The sequence below is a fragment of the Silurus aristotelis genome, assembly GCF_946808225.1.
Source record: "Silurus aristotelis genome assembly, chromosome: 7".
Lineage (NCBI taxonomy): Eukaryota > Metazoa > Chordata > Actinopteri > Siluriformes > Siluridae > Silurus > Silurus aristotelis.
The window spans coordinates 24,129,514-24,143,857 of NC_139580.1; the positions used below are offsets into that span (position 1 = coordinate 24,129,514).

Consider the following 14,344-nt stretch of genomic DNA (forward strand, 5'->3'; position numbering starts at 1 on the left):
TCTAGGATGATCAAAATTGTGTGCGATTTACTAATATGTGTAACAACAATGACACACCTGGTAAGATGCTTCTTAGTGACTGAATTGGGATTTGTTGCTTTAAGAACTATGTTTCAGCATGAATACTGAGAAGATTCGATCAAATATTCAAATGACAGTTGTTGAAATACAAAGCACGTAAGAAAAAAACTATACAAGATCCCATCTCATACCTGGTGTAAGTCAGTGCCCAGTGCGAACTCCTGGAAGTATCCAGGAGCAGCTGAGGAAGCTCGAATGGCCTCCCAGAGCTTGTGCTGACAGCCGCCTCTGTAGTGCGAGCGCACGCCTACTGGCAAGTTGTAGTTCCTGAAGACGTATGCCTTTAATGGCGTGCCCTTATTTACGACGGTACTCACTGCTGCCACCTTTTAAACAAAAAAACAGCAGCAGTGTCACGTGATTTATGGTTTTAAGACAAATTGGAGTAAATGGAATCATTTGAACCTAAATATTCTGTTTTCATTTTCTTACCTTAGGACAATCCGGGTTTCTTGAGGTTTCTACCAGAAGGTCAGAGCCCATTCTTTCTCTGTATGACAACAAAAAAAATAACAAATGAAAACAGCAGCACACTTGTCAAACAATATTTGAACCACAACTGGGTTTATGTATTGCACTAGGACAAGACACAAATCTTTTTGGACGTAAACATAATTTCCATTGTTCTTTAAAAAAAAAAAAAAGGACACACACACACACACACACACACACACACACACACACACACACACACACACACACACACACACACACACACACACACACACACACACACACACGACCAGCACCCAAACATCTAACCGAATTAGTGTCTGCTGAGGAATTTTTTTTCTTTTGCTAAGGCTGTCCTAGTTACTTGTTTTTGTTTCACAGGAGTAAATGACCCTACTCACTTCAGAACTTTCTCCCAGATCTCGCTGTCATAGAAGGCATGATTCCAACCCATCTTCACTGTACCCACAATGACATTCTGCCTAAAGACATCAGAGCCCAGCTTTCTGTACATCTCCTCACACTCACTCAGGGGGATATGATATACACCCAGCATGAAGCCTAGTATTGCACCTAAGAAGAAACACACAGGAAAAAAAAGCATCATAAAGTGTCTGGAGCACATCAAGAATATATTATATAATATTATCATTGTTATCTAGGTTAGAGACTTTACCTTATTGCAAGGTGCATTACCTATAAACGAAATCACAGTTCAGAAACCAAGACAAATCTGTCTCTATACCAGGTGTTTTTAAACTAACCTCTGCCCCCAGACACACACATTTGGAACGGCCCTCTGAGCAATGACAGAGACATATTTCGAAAATAATATGCACCTATAGTTGATTGCTGAAATTATCGGCTATCGGCAAAAATCCATACCGAAGGTTTTTCTGGCTTCTGGTCCACAGTCATTTACGAGAGTGGCCTCTAGAGGTAAACCACTGGCACAGCATGCTGTTAGTTTAACACGCGAGACGGCCGGCTGAACGAAGTGTGCTATATTATAATAACTATTTATAATTTATTAATCATAGAATTAAATTAAGCACATTTTCATGTTTCAGTACTATGGTTCCCTGGTGGTCTAGTGGTTAGGAAGCGGCACTCTCACCGCTGCGGCCCGGGTTCGATCCCCGGTCAGGGAACCAACCCCAGCCACTCTTAGTGCCGGTCCCAAGCCCGGATAAATGGGGAGGGTTGCGTTAGGAAGGGCATCCAGCGTAAAAACATGTGCCAAATCACACATGCGGATCATGAATACGAAAAATCCGCTGTGGCGACCCCTAACGGGAGAAGTCGAAAGAAAGTTTTAGTACTGTTATTTATATTTTTGTAATAAATCGTATGATTCATGAATAGTATGATTCAGTCTAGCAATTCAATTAGTAAAATCCTGTAATTATTAACACAGCCTAATTCTATGTTAGATTCACCCACCAACCATATGCATAAGTAAGAACACGAATAACTCTTAATAATGAATATGGGAAAAAAAATGTCATGATTGTAATAATGCTCATTTAATAGGATATATATCTTGAAAAGTAACTCATTTGTCGGTACGGTGCATAACAAAATAATAAAATAATCTGGCATTAGAAGGCATGATAAATACATTTAAAATCATAATAAATTCTTCACTATAATACTGGTAGTCACTCCGAGAAATGTAATCTATGCCCCCCCCCCCCAATTAAAAAAAAAAGGAAAAGTTATGTGGCCCTTGCAGGAAAAAGTGCACTATATACTAGTATTAGATCTGCTTGTGCTTTCTAAATTAAGCTGTTTGCTTGTATCCAGTAGGTTTCAAGTAATTTTAAAACACCAGGTGATCTTTTGATCCTAAAAGACCCCTCGTGTGACAAACTGCCACTCTAAAGCTCGATTCCAGCACCCCTGGAGGATTAGCTTTCATAAAAACCTCACTCGGTGCAGCATCAAGGATATGTACCTCTTAATCACTCATGCACACACACACACACACACACACACACACACACACACACACACACACACACACACACACACACACACACCCCCCATGGCTCTAGTGCTCTGCCAATGTGGTTGAACGTGCACAGAAAATCCCTAAAATGTCTCCATCCTGTACTGTCGAAGGAGATTATAAAGGCTTTGGCAGCATTCATGATTTTGGAAAAGGATGAACATGGTATTAAAACAGATGCCGAATGCACTGCAAAATACACCTGGGATCTGGCTAATGCGGCTTTCCTTCTTCCATTTCTGAGGGTAAGAGACAGGATAATCCGAGTAAGCTGAATTTGAAGTGAACAAAGGATAAAAGCTCCCCCTGGTGTTCAGAAGGTGAACTATGACCGAGCTCAACCATTAATTCAAAAATGATAAAAATGACAAGAATGAAGGTTTATAAAACATTATACAGCTATTCGGACCAGGATAACTGATCAACAGCTACATATATATTCTAGTGATAGTTTTGGTAAATGGATGGTCACTGTACTCAAATATTAAACAAGAATGTCCATGCGGTGTTTGCTATCAATCACAAAATGTTTTAGCCACAGTTACTATACATACTATAGAAATCTCATCTCACCTGTACTCACACCACAAATGTAATCGAAAAGCTGGTAAATTGATTTTCCAGACATCTCTTCCAGCTTTTGTAAAGTCTGAAGTGCCACCAGTCCTCTGAAAGTAAAACCGCACACACAGACACACAACTGTAAAAATGCAGTACACAGCACACTGATCAGGCATTACATTATGACCACCTGCCTAATATTGCGTTTGTCCCCACCCTGACCCGTCGAGTATTAAAAGCAATAACTTCTTCAGCAAATTGGGCCTAAGTAGCTCGTCTGTTGGATCGGACCACACGGTCCAGCCTTCGCTTCCCACGTGCATCCCTGAGCCTCGGCCGCTCATGACCCTGTCACCGGTTCACCACTGTTCCTTTCTTGGACCACTTTTGATACTGATCACTGCAGAACAGGAAACCCCACAAGAGCTGCAGTTCTGGAGATGCTCTGATCCAGTCGTCTAGACATCACAATTTGGTCCTTGTCAAACTCGCTCAAATCCTTACTCTTGCCCATTTTTCCTGCTTCTAACACATCAACTTTGGGGACACAATGTTTACATGTCCGTCTAATATGTGTTATTTGCGGTTATAATGTTATGCCTGATCGGTGTAAATGTGTAATATTTGCTAGAGTTTATTTTGGGAATAAGGCTACATACCTTGTGCCTCCACCATCGATGGACAGTATGCGAATCCCCTTGCTCCTCACTGGGTCCACGTAGCCCACCAGGGTGAGGGCCTCTCTGACCGCCGCCTTTAGAGCTGGATCATTAGCCTGCCTCAGGCGCAGCAAGCATGAAATCACCTTCTCCTGAGGAGAATAAAAGCATATTTTTAAAAAATGCGTACGTTTTTTTATATGTAACATCAACATATTCTGTGTTTTGACATTAATGCTTTGCACTTCTATTACTGCTACCATGTCCTGCTTATGATTAAAGCTCTAAATCAGAGCTGCCCAAACTTTTTCCTATAAAAGGCTAAATATCATCCTTGATTGAAAGCTGTAGTCCGAAAGTAAGTTTGCATTATACCAAACTGTATTATACAGACGTCTCCAGTCTATCGCGGTAGTTACGTGCCAAAACCGACCTCGAAAAACAAACTTTCCCGATAAATGGACGCCACCCCAAAAAAACTTATTTTTGTTGAAGCCATAAATCATCCTCCTGCACTCTTTAAACACACAGTAAGCATTTGCAAGAATATAGTTTTTGGTGAAAAATCCGTAAAAAAAAAAAAAAAAAAAAAGTAATACAGTACAGTACTTTAGCGCAGCCTATGCCTAGTTTCTCTGCATGTTTATTGGTTGTGTCCTATGACGCCAAAAATGGAGCCGAGTTAAAGATACACGTCATTGCATTTTTTTTTTTTTTATTGGCTAAATCTGGCAACCTGTGTCTTCAACTCCGCCCTTTTTTTTTGACGTCAGAGGATAATACAACTAATAAATAAGCGGAAGCCTACCTTGTGATGCTGCTCATTTTTTCACAGTAAAATGAAATTCGGGACCATTCGCGAAACAAAATAGTTGTGTTTACAAACAAAATAATAATGTGCCAAATTGAAAATCGCGGGACTGCGAGATTTAACCGAGGGACGACTGCATTAAAATTAAAGCTGCAATAGTTCCCCTCGATTATGATTTCATATTTCAATTCCTAATATAGCTATTCAAGGTAAAAGCTATACAGCCATATGTTTGTAAGATTAGTGACCTTTAATGAGGAACATAAAGCTGGTCCTTTCTAAATCATTCAAATTGAATTATATTCTACACTTTATTTCAATTAGATTGTTTGGTTTTTTGCAGTATTTAAATAAAACAAAATATGCTATATTGAATAATAAATGAAAATCTGTTCTCTGGCAAGGCATTATGGGCCAAATCAAAATCACCATGGGCTCTGGCTTGGGCATCTCTGCTCTACATGTTTTAGCCCCGGGTATCTTTTTTTTTTGATCCGTTCGAAAGAAATTTGCAAGACTGCGCAAAAATAAGTGGCCAGCCCTCCAGTCCCTACCGAAGACCATCAGCCTGATTGCTAAATGCAAATTTCCAGACAATGGAAACAATTCGTCGTTCTCCAAAAATTCAACTTTCCTATAAGTCAGCAAAGGTCAATTCTGGAGACTTAATTAACACTCACTCAATACACATGTATTATTACATAATTGTGTAATAATAATAAAAAAAAGTATATTACACAACTTGCGGTCATAATAATGAGACAGTTAAATAGACAGACATGAGAATTATCTGTACGTGAATATGTTTTGACGAACAATTCGCAGCAACATATGACTTCATTTCATTCATCGTCTGTTTATGCTCTGTAATACAGCATTGTCAATTAGTGCTTTTATTCTCGGTGAGCTCTAGCTTTCTCTCTAGCTCTATTTCTTATGCAATTTATTGGCTAACTAAACACACATCAGGTAAAGCAGTGTACTTTGCACTTATGCAAAGGAGTATGAAGTAAGAAGTTGGATATTCTGCCTAGATACACACAACGGTACAAGACACACACTTTCATTTTCGAATACCGTACCTTGACAGCCACTATCCTGGTCTCAGGGAACTCCAGCAGATGGTAGCTCAGCTCCTCCACCCTGCTGATATAAAGCCTCACGTCTGATGCTCTGCGGAGGGCTTGGACCAGAGCTCGCGTCCGATTATCCACACTCACCCGGGCAATGATCTGACAAAGGAAATAATTAATTACAGTCACTAATATTATCATTTTAATAATTAATTCACTGCTAAATTTCACAATAACTTACCGTATTTTTCGGACTATAAGCCCCTAACTTTTTCCCACGTTTTGAACCCCGCGGCTTATTTATGGATTTTTCCTGGGTTTTTCCTGGTTTCACAAACTTCAAGCCAAAAAACTGAACCCCATAACATTAGACCAATGAATTTTCCGAACGGAAACGAAAAAACGCACCTCAACTGTGGTGTGAGCTGCACGGCTTCGGGAGAAAAAAAGTTTTGTTTTTTTTTAAACGCACGACGATGCCAAAAGATAAACTCCCAAAATAAATAGTTGTGAAAGGAAGGAGGAAGACAGTGAACAATGACTTTCTTGGTAGGCTACTGTTTAGATACAAGCCGTTGTAACGTGTTGAGTCTGGGTGAAGGGAGAGCTCGCTAACTCCAGTTGCAACAGAAATCATTTAAGCACAGACAGGTTTCCAAAACTCGTGCTTTTTTATTTTTCTTGGCAACAGTGTTACGGGTTAGTGAAAGAAACTTATAATAATAATGAGGACATATTCCTCGGTCTTGCACACATGCAGTAATAGCAGAAAAATGCGGTGCCAGGCTATTTCCCAAATGCCCAATGCTCTTAAAGGAAGCGCAACATATTTCACCCGTTACACCGTGTAACAGACACTGTCTTTCGTTAAAGCCTGTGTAAAAGTTAATTAGTTTCAAGTTTTTAGACAGGTGCGGCTTATTTATGTTTAAAATAAAAATCTTTGTCAAGTTCAGTGGGTGCGGCTTATATATGGGTGTGCTTCATAGTACGGAAATTACGGTACATCTATTTTTTACATTAAACAGTAAGTCTGAGCATCTCCATACCTGAGACTGATGCGATGTGATACGCTTTTATTTCTTTGGTGAAAACAAATCATACATTTAATTAAGTGCCTTTAGAATTCTAACACATGGCCCTGTCACAAACAGGTCTTTGAGGTGCAAAAAACGAAAAGGAAAAAGATTCAATAAATTCAGAGGTTCTTTTCCTGTTCTGTCTAAAGGAAGTTACAGCTCTACCTTTGCCATGTTAATCTGTATTCTACGTGATTCTCATGACACGCCTCGGCAGCAGTGGTGCTGAGAGAACGTGTGTTTAGCGAGGAGAAATCAATTTACATATAATATATATACATTTTCGGTCACTTTCTATATGATAAAAGTATAGCGCATAAATAGTTTTTATGTCAAAAACGATTTTTAATCGATGCATCACATTAACTTTTATGCCGATGCACCGATGTGAATCACTGAATCTTACCACCCCTGGTAAACAGTCACCCATTAGAAAACTGTGTCTCATATAATTGTGGACGAATTTACCACTGACGTTACATGACGTGATGCGAGGCACTGTGCTGATACAGTATACACACAGTAGGTGTATACCGAGTGCTAAAGAAGAGTGTACATGGCCGAGTTTAGTTTTTTTTATTTATTGCCATGACACAGGCTTTTTATGGTTTTCCATAGGACCATTTTAACGTCTTTACAACAAAAAAAACCAACACAAGCAGAATTTTAATATTGTACTAAAAAAGTACCAAAACAAATGTGCTCTGCTCAATATAGGATACTACAACTTAAGTGTGTGGTTTATAGTGGTGACCCCAAATAGTCGAAGATTCGATGCTTCGATAGCAGGAGCCTGATTTGAATCTTTGATGAGGTATTAGGAAACTAGGATCGTGACATTTTGGTTGTATGGGGGTGCTCAATGTCTGATTTCACACAGAACTACTGCTTTTCTCCCAGCTTTTCTTGTCAATTATGATAATGCTGTAAATAAAAGCTTCTTTCTTTTCACATTTTTAATAAATATTTTTTTATTGTGTGAATAAATCCAACCCCCGTGACAGATTTAAGTTTCATTTTAAAGATTTAACAATGCTGTAGATATTCTATAAGATTTATTCTGCTCTAATTTAATAAATTTTTTTTTTACTATCATTCCACTAGACAAAGACAAGACTTGGCAAATCTGATTCGACTATGTAAATCCTTAATCAAGGTGATAAAAATGATCAAACTGAATGAATGAGTGAACATTTGGTGTCACCCAGATAAAAATGGGTTCACCGTTAAATCTGCTTTCTCTCAAAGTTTCTTCCTTAAATCACCTCAGAGAGCTTTTCATTGCCACTGTCACCACTGGCTCACTCACAAGAAAAACTTAAATGGATTAATCTATCGTAACAGTGTGGCTCTATAGGAATGCTCTTTCTCGAATACGTTATTATTAACGTTTTATAGTAACCTTACACAGGCACATGCTCCACACGAACAAGAGTTTTTCTAATATTTTAACGTTTACCATTCCAGGGTCAGCATTTGGTGACGGTCAGGATTAAAGCTGTGACTACACATTTTCTAAGGCACCAGAGTGTTCGGGACAGAAAGCTTTGCATATACAAGCTGCATACAAACTTCACGAAACACAAAATTTTAATACTGGTAACAGGGCTCCCACTCTTAGCCAAATGAACGGAAAAACAGGCCACTGTTGTGCTGAGCACTGAGCAAAGTCCAGCCACAGACAGTATCTTAAATCCATCCATTCACAGCCTACAACATTAATATGACATTGATAAAAACAATTCAATTCAAATAAAGACTGATTTACACAAATCTACGAGTTTAAACACCTGACTAAATACCGTTCGCAAAGGCTAAGAATTAGTCAAGAATTAACAGTAATTAGCTCACAAACTAAATAGCTACATTTTTTATTCTGTTAGCGACCACACCAAGCTAATAAACATAATTTTTAATTATAACTAGCAAGCTTAAGTTATAGCTTCATACCACTTTGTTCTGATGACCTGTATGACCAGTGGGACTCAGTAAGCGTCAGGCACAACACAAGATTTCAGCCTCCAGGGTTTTTGCTGGTGTTAAGCGAAGTGTGCTCCACTGTGTCTCACACTACTGCTACAGCTTTAGACAAAAACGCATGAAACAATGCGATGTCTGGATTAGACCTTTAAAATTTCCTTGATATTCCAGAACTTCCATGACCCGTGGCTCGTTATACCCCAGCACTAACAGGAACTAACTGGTTTTGAAGACGTTCCAAAAAACACGAAGTGTAAATAATAAACGAATTTGAAGTACGACACACTGATCTTTCATTATAAATGGTAGTGGTTAGTGAAAACCTTGTTGTAATTGAAACGTAATATACTCCAGCGCAGTGGTTGAGACGCTGGATCTCCGATCCGAAAAGTTGAATTTCAACGTTAGAAAGATGCCACTTCTTTGCTCTTGAACAAAAGCATTAACCCTCAACTGCACAGTGATAATATATAAATAAGATAGTAAGCTGCTCTGAAGGAGGGAGTTTATGAAATGCTGTAAATGCAGTGCCATTCAGTACCTTCTCTCTTTGAAGCAGAAGTCTCCTGGCCTTTTCCTCTGCCTCCTTCTGCTCTTTGCTCTCCATGATCTCCTTCGGTTTTGAACCAGGGTCTTCGGGTGTAGAAGGTTTGTCAGTTTCTGGTATTGCACGCTTTGGTTCTGTCCTAAACCTGGGAACTAAGGGGGCGATGTAGTTCCCTACAAACGCCTGGACGGTAGGCTTGTACGTCAGGTAATGTCCTAAGCCCTTTTTGGGAGACAAGGAAGAACTTGGGTCTGAGACAGATCTCTCAGATAGTGTCTGGTCCTTTACATGGGCGTGAGTGGGGGCATTATCGGTACTCTGGTGGCACGGGTCAGGTTTAGAAGTGGGCGACTGCACAGAACAATCTTTTGCCTCTTCCTTTTTATCTGTATCCATAGCGAAGTTGCTAAAGTAAGAGTTCACGTGGTGCGCTAGGGAGTTATAGGTCTCGTCTAGGTTGACGCTGAAAGAACTTGGGTGGAAGAGATGCGTAGTCTGTCGAGAGGATGTAAAGCCAATGGGTGAAGGTGCTGATGTAGATGCTGTGGTTGTAGCTGGTCGGGTCACTTTGGAGGGAAGTGACTGAGAATTCTCGGATTTTACTTCCACTTGGACAGCAGAGGTTTCGGGAAGGTTTGTGTTTGGTGGTGAAGCTGTAGGTGACGATGTTGGATGAGATACAAGCGCTGGTGACGATGCAGACAAAGCTGATCCATTGCGCTGATCTTGAAGCGCTGTTGTCTCCGCACCGTCTTTGGCACTGGGTTTGAGCCGTGCGATTCGGGAGAAAATCTCTGCTTGCGTCCCACTCACGGCTTTTGATACAGAATCTAACGTGTTCTTGAGTCGGGACATGCGATAACTCTGGTTGGTAGAACCAAGGAAGGCCGAGGTACTGAAACCAGAAACGCCGGTGTACAGCAAAACCTTGTGCTTAAAGAAACTAACAGCAGGGCATGGTCTCAGAATGCTGCTCTTTTGGCTGTGCTTCCAGGTATGACGGAGATCTCGGATTCTGTAGTTCAGAGGCTTTTTGAAATGAAGCTGACCAGATGGTTTATTAAACCAAGTTGAGACAGAGAGAGTCACAAACTTCTGGCCTCGTGTGCACCACAAATAGATTGCTTTATTTAGAGATAGTATATATGAATCTGAAATCCATAGAATAGTCATGCCTTTATTTCAGTGAGGTGTTACAATCAGGAAAAGCATCCTTATATTGCCAAAATGCCTGTGAGGGGAAGAAAGAAAGAAAAAAAAAATTCTTCAAATCATAACACTGATCACACAATTATGTAGCAATTTTGCCTTAATTAAGGATGCATAATTAATACATTTTCAGAATTATCTGAAATTACAAATCTGTAATTTCAAATTACAAATTACAAGTGTTTAATGCACCTACATCACTGGTTAACATTTAATGCAATGCCTTCATGACTTACAAATAATTAGTTTTATATGTAAAATCAATGGAGTACAAGATTTATAAATTTACAAGACAGTCACCTTCCCATCTACACAGTCCGCTTTACAATTCAATTACAATACAATTCGGACCGTATTTATATAAGCCTTAATTATAGGGACACAAAATCTATGGTTTGACTTAAAAACGTACTTCGGTTTTTAAGTCACGGTGCGGTACAATTTGGATACAGTAAGGTGGAAGAAATGCAAACATAAAATTGTTTGTCGTATTTTTTCATTATTAACTAATTATAAATTATAAAAATGTATACAAGTTTTAAAAAAGTTTTTAAAAAGTTTATTATTATTAACATTGTAAACCTCAACAGTGTACATTTGAATTAAATTAATTAAACTGGGAAGTCAATTAAATTGGCACAAATTAAATTGTACAGATGTACAACATACAGATGTGTGTGCGAGTTTTAATATTTCATTTACTAAAGATATGATCTACTTAACTGCTCTGCTTATTTCAACATACTTGAACAAATGTCTTAATGATTTCCATCCTTCATTTTTATCCTACAATTGTCAGGATTTTCTCCTTCGAAGAGAAATTCTTGAAGCAAAGAATCCATAATCGCTAGAGTCGTAAAACCGACCGTGGCGCAATCACGCGCATGCGCAAAACAACGCATTGCTAATCGTATTTCCATTACGGAAATGAGTGACACGGTGACACTGCGTGAACTCTTCTTCTTTTCTATACCCATGGCATTGTTGTGTATGTTTTCAAGATTAATAATCATTTGAAAAAATGCGAGGTGTAAAAGAGACTGAACAAACATATGGTCCGCCACTTAATACGTTCCCATAGGAACTCAGATTTTGAACTATGTTCCGCACATAATAAGGAGTGCATTGGGTAAACGTGCACACCTAACTGAAAGATATGGTGTATTTTAGCCTTACAGTCAGTGTTCCCAGGATAAGTTCTGGATCCACCTGGAAGAAGAGGTTACAAAAGAACTAATGAATGTAGCTATTTATCCCCAACCCCAATGTTATATGAGAGAGGAACATGAGTCCATATGAAAATACAGCACCATGAATATCTTTTTACTTTTCCAGTGGCAGGCCATCAGGGCCAGCAATCCCTCTTCTCTGCTGGCCTAAACTTTATCAGAATCACTGACTTTATTTATTTTTGCCCATATTTATTTAATTATTCCAAATAGTCGATTCTCTTCATTTCAAATCGCCAGGAAAACCGTAATGAAAAATGCTGCATCATTTTATCAGTTTAATATTGAGGCTTCTGCTTGAGATTGTGTATGAAGGTGGTGCAGCTGTGGCTACAGTGAAAGAAAACTTGTTGAATTGTGGTCATTGGGGTTCTTTATTTAGTAGTGACATTCATTTTCACATTTAGCTCCTAAACTTTGGAATAGTCTTCCTGACAGTGTTCGGGGCTCAGACACACTCTCCCAGTTAAAGTGCAGATTAAAAACTTATCTTTTTAGCAAAGCCTACACATAACACACATCACATATCAGAAACTTGTGCTCCAGTACATCTGATCAAATCCACATTATCAACTTGTGCTGTTAATATCATGAACAGCAGCTACGCTAATTTCTCTCCGCTGCTGCTCTTTCTCTCCCCATCCCGAGGCATCCTGAGGTTTGGCCAGCTCCAGTCACGTCCCACCTCATGAAGATTATGGACCGTCAAAGAAGTAGATGCGGAACTCGCAAACTTCCCGTACCACCCAGAGACGTACCAGTGCCAACTGAATCCCACTTCATGTGGAGTTTTGACACTGGACCTCCTGGAGTGTTTAAAGGCTCTGACATGGACAATCTGGTGTTGGATCTATGATGATCGCAAATGTTGAGCTATATTATAAGTTGGTCAGTAGCTCCTAGTTTTATAACCATAAAGACTGTAGAAATAACATTACTTATAATCGTACACTCCAGTACTCATGTTAGTTCTCACTCTCCAGTGTTCTGTATTGTTTCAAGATTTATGATCACACTCTTGATGTCACCCAAATGAGGATGGGTTCCCCTTTTGAATCTGGTTCCTCTTAAGGTTTCTTCCTCATTACACCTAAGGGAGTTTGTCCTTGCCACAGTCGCCATGGCAATGCTCATCAGGGATAAACACACATTGTTCACCTTAACTGTTGATTTCTGTAACGCTGCTTTGAGACATTGTCTGTTGTGAAAAGCGCTATAGAAATAAACTTGAACTTGTATGAGACAACTGTCTGTGATACAGCGATCTGTTATACTGCGTTTTGGTTTTTTAATCATTTTTTTAACAATATTAACGGTTTCTATGACGTGACGTTACAATGACGGTATTAAGAGTGAGATGATTCGGGTAAGACAACACTGAAGGCCCAGGTGTAAAATGCAAGGCCTGTCACTGACTAATCCGATCCCCAGGTTGTTGTAAAACAGTGCTATACAAGAGATATATATGATCGATTACAAACATATCAGGTCAGAAGAGTAAATAATACACTACTGCCTCATCAACTCCTGGAAAGTGTATGAGCAGTCAGGTTACTTACAGTAACTGATAACTAAACCACTTAAAGGCTTGAGTCGGTAACTTTGAGTTAGTAACCAGACGAATATATCGTACAAACTAGTTAACCGAAAATAATAAGACAATCTGGCTAATTTAAATAAAGTCGGAGTATAATAAAGCCCTGCATGGTTATCTCTGACAGTGCAGTGCTGCTAAGCTACACGGTACAGGCCACTAGCTTTTCCAAAGTAACATTAAACTCGTATATTTATAGAAATATATATGAGAATAGTCTGAGGATATACATACCTGCGCATGGAGCAGAACTCTGCCAGCTTTACAATGCGAAAGTCGCCATATTGAGGTCACTCGAGCTGTCAGTATTTTTACCGAAAAATAATATCTGGGGAAAGTAAAAAAAAACAACAACAGTCATGTGATTTGTATTCAACACCTGATTGGCTCGTGGGGACGCCTGACTGCAGGACCGAACGTTGATTGGTTAAAATGAATACACATACGTCATATTGTATATAGGCAGGACCAATTGTTTGTTTGTTTATATATATATATATATATATATATATATATATATATATATATATATATATATATATATATATATATATATATATATATATGTGTGTGTGTGTGTGTGTGTGTGTGTGTGTGTGTGTGTGTGTGTGTGTGTGTGTATTTTCCTCATTCTCTACACATATGCCTTAAATACTTATATTGCCCTAATATTTCACACACACACACACACACACACACACACACACACACACACACTGTATGGACAAAATTTCGAGCCATATGTGGTTCTTCTCCAAAGTGTTACCACAAACTTTGAGACACACAATCGAATTAACCTCAAGTGACCTCAAGTGACTGCACCACAGACCTCCTCACCTCATCTACATAAGTACCTGAATTTACTAACACCCTTATGCTGAATGAACGCAAATGAACACAAATCTCCACAAGGACACTCCAAAATCTAGTGGAACATCTTCCCAGAAGAGTGGAGGGAATTATAAGAGCAAATTGAGACTAAATGTTGTATGCGATGCTCAAAAAGCACATACCATATGTCTGCAAACTTTTGGTAATATATTGTGTGTATGTATAT

The 14,344-nt window shown here is 39.0% G+C and overlaps 1 protein-coding gene across 1 annotated transcript in view; it reads right to left on the reverse strand.

The window, feature by feature from the left end:
• Positions 1–13,661, reverse strand: part of LOC310728590 (calcium-independent phospholipase A2-gamma-like) — a 28,202-nt gene extending 14,541 nt beyond the window's left edge. Inside the window, exons 1-8 of the mRNA XM_083546274.1 lie at positions 13,522–13,661; positions 9,250–10,486; positions 5,659–5,808; positions 3,766–3,917; positions 3,119–3,213; positions 936–1,107; positions 514–571; positions 213–407 (exon numbers count right to left, since the gene is read on the reverse strand). Coding sequence (XP_083402400.1) covers positions 213–407; positions 514–571; positions 936–1,107; positions 3,119–3,213; positions 3,766–3,917; positions 5,659–5,808; positions 9,250–10,428 — 2,001 coding nt within the window. The 5' untranslated portion in view covers positions 10,429–10,486; positions 13,522–13,661. The remainder of the gene's footprint in view (positions 1–212; positions 408–513; positions 572–935; positions 1,108–3,118; positions 3,214–3,765; positions 3,918–5,658; positions 5,809–9,249; positions 10,487–13,521) is intronic.
• Between the last annotated feature and the right edge of the window lie 683 nt (positions 13,662–14,344).